The sequence below is a fragment of the Notothenia coriiceps genome, unplaced genomic scaffold (assembly GCF_000735185.1).
Source record: "Notothenia coriiceps isolate Sejong01 unplaced genomic scaffold, NC01 NC01_scaffold00003305, whole genome shotgun sequence".
Taxonomy (NCBI): Eukaryota; Metazoa; Chordata; class Actinopteri; order Perciformes; family Nototheniidae; genus Notothenia; species Notothenia coriiceps.
In genome coordinates this window covers 369,038-380,563 of record NW_011336006.1, presented here as the reverse complement: position 1 = coordinate 380,563, position 11,526 = coordinate 369,038, and the positions used below count along the sequence as shown (strand labels likewise).

General features: G+C 39.0%; 2 protein-coding genes across 2 annotated transcripts in view; both read right to left on the bottom strand.

Moving 5' to 3' along the window:
• Positions 1–2,760, bottom strand: part of LOC104941259 (G-protein coupled receptor 55) — a 4,981-nt gene extending 2,221 nt beyond the window's left edge. Inside the window, exons 1-2 of the mRNA XM_010766341.1 lie at positions 2,706–2,760; positions 1,170–1,917 (exon numbers count right to left, since the gene is read on the bottom strand). Of these exons, the coding sequence (XP_010764643.1) occupies positions 1,170–1,901 (732 nt within the window). The 5' untranslated portion in view covers positions 1,902–1,917; positions 2,706–2,760. The remainder of the gene's footprint in view (positions 1–1,169; positions 1,918–2,705) is intronic.
• A 2,164-nt stretch (positions 2,761–4,924) lies between these two features.
• On the bottom strand, positions 4,925–10,790 carry snorc (secondary ossification center associated regulator of chondrocyte maturation). Its single transcript, XM_010766340.1, has 3 exons — positions 10,668–10,790; positions 5,480–5,641; positions 4,925–5,398 (listed from the first exon to the last, which is right to left on the bottom strand). The coding sequence occupies exons 1-3, from the start codon at positions 10,741–10,743 to the stop codon at positions 5,289–5,291; spliced, it is 348 nt and encodes a 115-aa protein (XP_010764642.1). The 5' UTR covers positions 10,744–10,790; the 3' UTR covers positions 4,925–5,288.
• Positions 10,791–11,526: the final 736 nt, after the last annotated feature.

Here is an 11,526-nt window from a genome sequence, read left to right as displayed (position 1 = left end):
TACTGTGAAAAATGTGGAGGAATTACTGTGTACTCTACATGGCATAACATTGTGGAAAAGTGAGTGACATATGAATGAATGCCTTAGGGGAACATGCCTACACAACAGTGGTTTAAAGAACCCACAACTAGAGATGTCCCGATCCGATCACGTGATCGGGGATCGGAGCCGATCACGAGATTTTCAANTATTATTATTATTAAAGGCAAGGCAAGGCAAGGCAAGGCAAGTTATTTATATAGCACTTTTCAACACAAGGCAATTCAAAGTGCTTTACAAAAAATGAAAGACATTAAGAAAATGGCATTTAATTTCATTTTTTGTAAAGCACTTTGAATTGCCTTGTGTTGAAAAGTGCTATATAAATAACTTGCCTTGCCTTGCCTTGCCTTGCCTTTAATAATAATAATACAGCTTTATTTATATAGCACATTTCATACAACACATGCAGCTCAAAGTGCTTTACAAAATGACACATCACAAGTTAAAACAAACATCAAGAAATTCCCCTCAGATTATTTGTTAAGAAATGTAAAGGTACATGCAGCAAAATGCAACATATTATCAGGTTAATAGAGACAAGGGGGTAAAATGTATGATAATACAAATAAATAAAATAAATAATAGCTTCAGCATAATGTTAATTTGATAACATCAAATACAGTATACATAGAAATTTGCACAAAAATGTATAGATACTTTTTTTTCTCTAATGCGTTTCCATAGAAGGGCCTTTAAAATATAAAGTATAATACATGATCGAATCTTTAAAAAACACTAAAGGTGTAACATTTTCTTATCAGTGTGTTTGAAGATGATCTCTTCATCAGACTGCCGGGTCAACGCCAGTGATTGGTTTGTCTCTACTCAAGGATTTGTTATGACTTTATATAGACTTTATTTTATCTTTTTTGATGATGTGAAATGGCCACAGACGCCATGTTTGACACTAAAATAAAAAAAGTTACGTATGATATGTGTTAAGAATGATCAAATAATATAACCGTAGGCCCACTGGTTTGTTATATCTTTAACCAGACCAGGCAAACTTAGAGAGTTCGTGAACAGCTACTTGAGGTGAGATTGTTTTCACTTTTATCTATTATCTTGTTAAAGCTGCTTCACTTTTGAGTTCAGTTTATACAAAATGAGCTCCTAGTTTCTCTTACCAGGAACTGCAGCAGGATACCGAGGTGGCTGGGGGTGAAGGGAAGCAGGAAGGCACTTAGACTGCTGTAGATGATCTTCACACAGGCCCGGCTCTGGGGGCTGTGCTCGCCCGACTTCTGAAGCACCCAGATGGTCTTAACCGAGCAGTAAACCACCACCAGGGCAGGCAACAGGAACCCAAACACCTGCAGGCAGATGATAACCAGAGGGCTCCATCCTTTCTCTGAAAAGTGGTGGAAGCAGTAGAATTCAGACGTCTTCCCGGCCTCCCTGAAGCGATAGACGGTGGGGGAGAGGGCTGCCAGCACCAGCACCCAGACCCCCACGCTGGTCCCCAGAGCCAATTTGGGTGAACGCAATACTTTGGCCTTGTAAGGGTGACAGATAGCCACCCAACGGTCCAAAGCTATACACATGATGGTGTAGATGCTGCCGTAAATCCCAACAAAATACAGGCTTTCCAAAACCGAGCAGAGAGGTTGAAGGTCAGCGCGCCAGGGGTGGGTGGCGGCGTGCATTTTGAAGGGAAGGGGGAAGAGGAGGAGCAAGTCCATCAGAGCCAAGCTGGTCATGTGGATAGTTGACTCGGTCCATTTCCGCAAGAAGACGCAGAACACTAAAAGCGCTGCAACGTTGAGAAACAGACCAACGATGAAGATGGGAATGTAGATGGTCAGCTCCAGATATTTCATCAGGTGGTTCACCGCGTCGAACGAGCAGTTGCTTGTCATGCTATTGCTGCTGCCGCTGTAGAGGAAATGGTTTGATTTGATTTCAAAGTGAATCTGTTTTTCCGTCATTGTGCCCACACATAAACGTACAGATGTGCCACTGAGCCAAGCCTTGTGAAACCTCTCAGGTTCAGAAGCTGTTGTTTTTGTATCTATCTTTCTAGATAACACAGTAGTTTCAATCACATGCACTATATTTGCAATGTAAACTAGATTTAGGGCAGGGATACATTTAATTATAATGGTGAATAATATTGAATTTAAATGAGACTTTAATTTATATAGCTTGATCTTGATGGATGTTAAATCTCATTGCAGCTGTATGTAGTCAAACACTAATAAACATTATTTTAAGCATTTGAAGCGATGAAGTGATTTTAGAGTTACTCTGCAGCCATCACTCCAGACAGAGGACAAAAACCCAGATTATTACTACTCTGATAAGTAAGAAATGGTTTCCCAGAGAAGAAACAAAAACATATTTCTGCGGCCATGTATCTCAAGGTAAAACATTTTTTTCCACCAAAGCTACAGTAGGCTATAGTTAAAGTCACGGATGATTACAAGTGACTCAAATTATATTCGATAAATTACGTTCCAAACACATGAACAGTCTCAAATATTACTTTATACTTATTCCAACTAATTCCTTCTAATTCTGAATGTTTTACAATTAGATCTGGCTTGTAATTTAAATATTGTTTTAATAGTGCAACAAACCTTTGTTTTTGTTATCAACATTGAACTCCAACAACAACCTAACACTTTCTTATTATCTACAGTTCAATCTTGATGTTTTCTTACCTCACGTATGCCAGTCTGGGTGTAATGTTCTGTGTCAGTCTGACAGTCTGTTCTGAGCTAGACATACTTCTGCTTTCTCTACCTTTGTTGTTTCATCACCACTTCCTGAGGCATGCCAAGGCAAAATGTGTGTTTAGATGTGCATTATAGCGTGCTTAGAATCAAGGCAGGGGTGAAGCTGTCCAGCAATCACACTTCTATATGCTTTTTAAAGATACAACATGTTAGAATACTGACATTTGCTACATAGCACTAAACCAAAGTGCAGCTGAGGTTTAAGGGAATGTCAAACGTTTTTATATGTTTACGAACAAAAGTATTGAATACATTTAAATGTAGGAGCGGGTTAAAAAGTCAGAGGATTCCTCCTATTGCGATCAATATAAGGTTCAATATGAATATTAACCTGGACCAAAGTTATAAATCTACTGGTGTGACTGGATATCAGCTGAAAGACTAAAAAGGCACACTTAAAAAAGAACACAAACCTACAAAATGATATCAAATGTATCTAAATGTATTATTTGCAAAGCGCAACGCTGATTGTTATGCCCTAAAATGTATAAAAAGATTATTAAAAAGAACATCACGTGTCTATCATGTCTGTCTACCACCTGTCAGGATTGTGGTATTGTATTTCCTCTGACTGGAATTCCCATCGCTGTATGAACATGAAGTAACATTGGATGTGGTTGTTCACTGCATCTTGTGACGTTTTACTCAGCTTAGTGTTGGGGTGGTGATGCACACAGTCTCTTAATGTTGAAACACGTATGAAGAGATGGCCTGGTGCAGTAGACTTTATATTCTTGATTACTGTTACTTTTATTTATGTATCTTTTGTTATTCATGTTTTATTATCTTTGCTTTTAAATGAGTGTTTTTAAAGGCCATTTTATAATATGTTTCTTAATGTCTTCCATTTTTGTAAAGCACTTCGAATTGCCTTGTGTTGAAAGGTGCTATATAAATAAACTTGCCTTGCCTTGAATACATTGAGTTTATAGATTATAGGTCAAAAACAAGTTTGTTTCTTATACATGGTTTGCCATCTCTGCATCAAAGTATACATCTAGCAGTAGTCCCGACAGAGATGACTCGAATACTTTGATTTCTATTCTGGTACTATTGGTATTCTTCTGTAGAAAAGGCTGGTTCTCACAGTCTGATAGTGTTCAATGTTTCAGGTCTCTGCAGAGGCAGATTTGTGATTATCTTTGAGGGTTTCCTGGTTTCAAGTGTGGAGGCGTGTATACAAAGTGTCGTAAGATTGTTTTTCCCTCTTGTATTCAGAGGTAAAACATTTTAATTATGATGTTTTTGGAAGACTGTTTGAACTTTAAACGCAGTTAACAGATACATGCTTTTGAAGTGGAATTGATCAGAGAGACAGTTGACACGTATGTTTGAAGTAGTTTTCGTTTTTTGGGAAGCCAAAACCCTTTTTATGCAAAGGAAGCTGGCAGCTATACTGCCACCTACTGTTGTGAGTGACTGAACTGAGGCCTGGGGCTTCTGTAAGTAAACCGGTTGAAACACAAATCGTTTTTAATAAACAAACGTTGTAGCATTTTTACATATTGATGATAAACATTAGAATAAAGAGATTATGAGCATGTAAAATACAAAAACAATGCTGCACAGGCACTTTGTCATCTTTTGTGAAAAGATTGTGTGTTTATTTTGCATATATTATACAGTTCAATGTGTGGATTTAGAGTATTTATGTGTAAAAAACAAACAAACACAATAGTCAAGGACGTTTGGCATCTGATTTATTTATTTAACTTAAATATCACAAAATGATTTGGCAGTGATATTACCATTGCATTATCCATTTGTATGGCTGAGGACTCTTAGGCGTAAATAAAAAGGTAAAATTGTTTCTAAAATAATTTCCAAACCCCTGCAATTGAAATCATGACAAAAAATCACAAATTCATCCACATTCGAACTTAACATTTGGCCTGCAGGCACAAACCAACAACCAAACTACCCTGTTTACATTCACCGAAGAAGCCTCTCTGAAATGTTTTCTTATTTGGACTCTACAAATGTTTGTAAATGGTGCAATACAAACTTGTATAAGGGTGACACCAAGGGACATTTTAAGACATGATTTTGGCATAATTATTGTTTAAGACTAAACAAACCTCATGTGTATCTTTCTTTTTGAAGGAAAAAAGTACAACACAGACACTGACGAAAGCACACACACACACCTCATGTACAAATAGACAGCCCACAACATTAAAGCCCCTTTAGAGCATATGCAAGATCAAGAGGAAAAACAAAGTGAATGACATGGACATGCTATGATTTCCACTGGAAGAGCCAGCCAGTTTCTAACATTATACCTGCAGTAAAAGTGGACATGTTGAGGAACATTTGTTGTTTACAAGTGTGTTTATAGAAAGACATCTGTAAGTCAGTCACGGGACCTGCCACAATTTATAGCATCTACAGGGAAGCAAAAGACACAACTCATATCTGCAAAAAAGAGTTGAGAGACTGAGATGAGAGGGGAAAAGAGAACATACAAACACACACAAACACATGCACACAAGATGGGGATATTTCACTCTAGGAGGCGGTGAACTTTCTGAGTGTGATGACGATGAGGGCGAGGAGGACAGAAGCTCCTAAGAAGACGGCTATAACAATGGCTGTGATGGCCCCTGGCCCCAGCACCCCTGCACACACAAACACATGGTTTTAATCATTTGTTTACATATAATTGAAATACATTTGGTGTATAAAGTGATGATTTTTACATTGTTCGTCGAGCAGGTCCGGAGAGTGTGTGTTGTCCTCGTAGTCGAAGGTGAAGGACTGCTCCGTCGTGTCATGGTTAGGGTCTTTGGTGGTCACGTCACTGGGTGGTTCTCCTGACGTGGTGTCCTGGGTGTCTCTGATTGATAAGTCTGCAACTGTCTCTGCAGACCAAAAGGAAAACTAAATTCCACTTGTGCTTGTTTTAAAAGGGATGTTTAGATTCTTTAAAATAGCGTTTAATGACGTCATTACCCATGGTCAGTACCAACAGTATATGGGGGCCATCATGACCATCATTTGGAAAAACAGAGAGAAGACATGGGAGCTTGTGTACTTCTGTAGACAGGGATAGCAGCAGATTGTATTCAAGCTCCCTAAAGAAAGGCCCATGCTTTTGCTAATAGTATTTTTACATCACAAAAATGGGAATTGATTGTCTAACTAAAACTAACTAATTGAAGCAGCAGGTTACCAGCATCTCCTTTGTTCTTTGAGTTAAAATTACCTTTTTTGTTGAAGGAGTCTGGTGGCTTTGACCAGATATTGCTGATCTCACCATTTGAACAAACTGTCACAGCAATGTAAAGCAGTGAAAATATTTTAAATATAGTGTTCCACACGTAAACTGACAATCTTTTCAATGGGCTAAAAATATATTTTGATGACGTCCCTATTCACAGCAGTGCAATGCTTTGCAACCATGCTGGTACTACTGTCTGTTTTTCCAAACTCAGGGAGTGCTAACTGCCATGTACTGTTGATAATACCCCATTCAAACAATATCTCAACCATATCTTAAGCATGGCTGATCTACAAGCAGTCACTTAATCCGTGTCCAGTATCATTTTACTGTATGTTTTCTAGCGGTAATAATTTCACTGACGACGCAAACAGCTTTGCTAATGACTCTATTTGACTATTTTCTGGATGTGGAGGCCTCTGGGATGCAGGGCTGCACACATGGCCCCGTCTGTAATCACCCCAACAGCCTCTCTCTGTCTCACTGGGCTAACGGCTGAGGCTTACGCATAAGGATGTCTTTGTAGAGGATGAACATTTTGACCGTTTAAGCTACGGTTGCCTTTTAAAATATTTCAAGGTTTCAACAAAGTTTGTCTATTGTCTAAACAAATCCTTAAACCGTAATGATCCAAACGGAGTAGTAGATATGTTTTGCTTTAGCAGGAGAGGCAGTTGTTTGTGTATGAGGCTCAGCTCGTGTACAACTCTCTGTGCCAATTATCCTCTCTTCTCTTTCCATCCCAAATTGTCCTCTGACATTCTTCCCATCTGAGCATGAAGTTACCCTGAGACTTTTCACACCTCTGCAGTAGCCAAAGAAACAAGGTTGCTTTCTGGGCCACATTTCTGTTTCCTAACACGACTTAGTGCTGACAAACCACCAAAATAACGATTGTCGTAGACATCTTTATGGTAACTGACAGCTGTATAGCTTTTCTTTTGAAATCAAGAGGAACAGGGGAAAATGTCATCTTCACCTCCCCACAAAAAACCCACACACTCACTGATTCTCTTAACCTATCCTCAACTCTACACATAAACAAAACCATAATCCAAACATATTTACACTCAGTTTATTTAACATAAACATACTTTGTAGCCTCTGACACCCTTGGTAAACTTTACCCTGCTTCACATCTTTCTTCCTCTTTTTCTTCTGCCATTGTCAAAGGAGAGTCTTAGTACCTTATTTCACGTCCATATGATAAAATCTTTTAAGTTTAAAACATAAGCATGTTAGCTGCGGTATAATTCTGATATGCTCTTCTGATGTGAGTATTTTGATGCTGCTGTGTTGACTGAGTCGTGTGCAGCTTCCTGTCCTGTTGCTGGCTGGAGGTTTGGAGGCCCGGGCCTCTGGCCAGCTCAGCCATCAATGAGGCCTTCAGCCGAGGGCACAAAAGGCAGCTTGTGCGGCCATGGAGGGCGGCGGGCTTCAACCAGTAACAACCGGCCAGGCCCAAACCGGCACCGGCTGGGTACGGGATGTCAAACAAACTTGTTTATTAAATAGCCCCTGTGTGTAAAAGGCTGTGCCCTCTGGACAGCTTGATTTAATAGGAAGGCAAAAATAATAACATGATGTTTTCCGTTGCTGTTTGTTTCCACACGAAGGAGTTCACTCAGGCTTACAATTTCTGTTTAAAGCATTAACATAACTGAGGCCTCAAGGAAAAAAAACATAATTCTGGTCAGCTGACAACTAGCTACTCGGTCAGTGGAAACTTTTTTGGCTGATGTACCCCACAGCTGAGCTACCTTCATCATCAATTACCCCTTCATCATCATTTTCATCATCCATCAAGTTGTGTGTCACTATGGGTTTAATAGGCTATGTTTATATTTTATTATGAATAATTGTAACAAATTATTCTTCTTTTTTTAATGTAGGCCTACTTCTTATCCATTTACGTAAGCTACTTGTTGATAATTGTGTATTCTTCACTTCTAGCTATCTGTTGCTAACTGTTTATTCCTCACTTCTAGCTACCTGTAGCAAACTGTATCTCTCACCTCTAGCTACCTGTAGCAAACTGTGTATCCCTCCCTTCTAGTAACTGTTACTAACTGTGTATCCCTCACTTCTAGCTAACTGTTGCTAACTGTTTACCCCTCACTTCTAGCTAACTTTTGCTAATTGTTTATCTATAGCTAACTGTTTTCTTCATTCATTACTTTTTAGCTAACTATTCTCCACCACTTTAAGCGAACAGTTGCTAACTGTTAATTCATTTTTTTTAGCTAACTGTTTTTCCCATTATTTCTAGCTTACAATTTATCAATTAGTTATTTTGCTAAATTTGTATCCCGTACCTTTGGAAAAATGGGTATCCGTTACTTTTAGGTAACTATTTTGTTGCTAGCTTAGCTACTATTGTGTTCTACTGCAACACATTGCTTAATTTTTTACACAGGTATGGCAGCTTAGTAATTGTATATTTATTAAAGATTAGTTTCCCACAAAGTGTGTAATCTTGTTTTCATTTTAATTGTCTGTAAACATATTTTTTATCACAATTTAGCTTTTCCTTTTTCATGTATCACCACTACACAGGTATCCCCCAGGATACGGTAAGGATTACCTTTGCCTAGGAATCATTGCACACTTTTTGAGTCACACCTTTTAAAGATGACTAAGTGTCAATCAAGAACCCTCTATACGCAAGACTCTGAGTCTAGACTCATAAATGCCTGGCAGACTGTAAGGGAGGTTAATTTCAGACACTGAAAACACAGAAGGCCATTTGTTGGTAGACCTCTTCAGTCAGGATTTCACACCAGCCGGAGAGATGACAAAACGCGGATACGTGTGTGTGAAAGACAACCTGGCCAAGCAACTTAAACCGCGGAGGACGCAGCTCAAACATGACATAGATGGACTTATGTGTCCTTGCTTCACCTTTTTTTTTACTTTTAGGGGATTTTCCGTTGTAAAATATGTATGAAATAAGGAAGAGTTAGGTTACAAAACTAGTGATGAACCCTTCTCTGTATTGTAGTACAATGCTCAGATGTTATTCTGGTTTAGTCACTGGATTGGTTGTTGATGTCGTCAAGATTGCTGGCTCTAGTTGAAATCATCACATACTCTACATTTCAACAACAGACAGATAAGAAGCAGCTGCAGAGTGTAGACTCCATGTGAAGCAGAACACAGTCATCCTTAAAAACATTTCACTTGGCTGTGTTTAAAGAGTGTGAGACATTAAAAACACAGTTTCACATTAAATTGTACAAAGCCAACAGAGAATACAAGATATTTTTAGAAAGGCGAAGGCAGGTCATGGCACCTCAATGTTAGAAACGCTGACATTGTGTTTGGCACAAAGACTTTCTTTTTGGCACAAGGGGACAGTAATGTTTTTTTTTCACAGGACAGGGTGGACATGCTCGACTTTGCCCTCTCAACCTTTACTGTGACCTTTGGGCCTGAGAGCCCTGCTACAGTGTACGCTTTTTTTCAAGTATATTTGAGAGATGTTGCAAAAAGGAACAGAAAAATACAGTAAGTGAAAGTGAAAGACCCAGTGACAGGGCTGATCTCTCAAATCGTAAAGGGAAACACGGGTTCTGCATGGGCGGGGAGAGTAACATCTCATTTTCTGAATGTTAGCTATTCTATCTCAAAGCCAGGGAGTAATATAAAACTTGTGATGTCATCAAGTATAACGTCTGGATCTGCTCCATCAACGATACATTTTTTAATTGTTGTTTTTTTCTGATAACTTTTTTTATTGATACTGTTCTTAGTTGTGAAATAAAATCTCCATTAACTCAGAACATTCCCCTGGGTGCTCTGTGTCATCTATAACATATTTCCTAATCCATTTTATATGGAAAATATCCTCAAATGTGACATCACATATTTTAGTTTTATCACTAGTGTTTGGATTTAGTAGTCATTATTTTGTTCACTCACAGGAATAATATGTATTTTGAAAATTGGCAATGTTCCTTTAAATATGAACGTGTTCTTTAAATAGCACTTGTGCAGAAAACCAGTTGATGTGAATAAATGTTAAGAGATGAACACATTGAATCTGCTTCTTACTACTATCTCCCAAATATCTCTACATACATGAAATACATTCCACATATGTTGACGTTTCACTACCTCGAACGGATATTGCATAGAACCACTTCAACCTCATAGCTGGAGTCAGAGGGCGGCAGCTATTTGAGTTTGTATGAACATCAGGGATCATGAAAGCCACTGAATCATCCTGTTTGTCAAAGAGCAGCTTTCACAGCTCAGAGTCTCAAAGAGTCCCAACAACTGCATCATTTACATCGGGCTGCACGCTCACACATCCAGGCCTGTGAACGTGTGTGTGTGTGTGTGTATTTGTTTTTGTGTGTTTGTGGAAAAAGAGGGCAAAAATGACACGTACACACACATCTTTGATTTGATACCTACAGGGGCGCAAACCCAGCCCATGAGTCACCCTAAACAACGATAGAGGTTAAGAATATCAAACCTTATACTAAAAATGTTTTGATGTTGTGGTATTTGTTCGTTTTTTTTCTTTCAATAAATCAGACTCAGGTCTTCTTGTTTCTTCTTTTACCATAATTAGTTGTAGCATACACAGGTAAAGCTGCAAACCTGTCAGCCAACCACAAAGACAAAATACACATATCAATCAGACTCAAAAAGTGGTTTACCTGTGTGTACAAAGGCTACAAAGAGGCCGAGGAGCACCAGGAGGAGGAATCTGCGGATGCTGCTGCTGTGAATCATGGTGGCTGCGAGGGACAAGATGTGCCTTTTTCCAGAACTCCTCGAACTTCAAGATTGGCTGACCCTGGAAGAGGAGCAAGAGAAGAGTACAGGAGAGCGCAGCTGGGGGAGAGGTAGGCTACTGAGGGGTGAGAGAAGGGGTGGGACTAGGTGTGCACAGGACTGTCTGGACAGTGTGGACTTTGTGAGGACATCATCGCAGGGCCCACCCACTCCACACTACTCCGGCTACATAGCTGGGTGTTCGGTGTAAACATTCGGCAACCGCTGACCTTGACCAGGTCACATCACAAAGGTCTCAGCAAAGAAAAGATGGCAGTGATGGAAGTATTGAGATCTAAAAGTAACACAAATCCAAAAGGTTTTAGTAGCAGAAACTTGCAGTTTCAAAAGAAAACAAGATATAGAATGAATGCATTATATTATTGGATTAGCGTAACTGACGCATTGGGTTGAACCGAATGTCACTTTCTTTTTTACATTGAAAGCTTATATTTAGATGTTGGAATAAAGCTTTAAATGTCTGTCGTCATCTTCCGTTGCCATTTTAAAAAGTGTGTATTTGGAATTAACTTTTAAATGAACATAACTCGTCAGTGCATGCGGCAAGCTAGAGGGTGAGCGCAGTGAAACGTGTGTTTATTTTCCTTTAAAAGGGTTAACGCCAACAAATATAGAATGAAGGACAATATATAAGAAATAACATTTTGTGAATGTCGTTAAAGATACCGGTTATCTTTTTCTATAGATTTCGACTTTTGTACTGTACTATGCTTTAGAGTT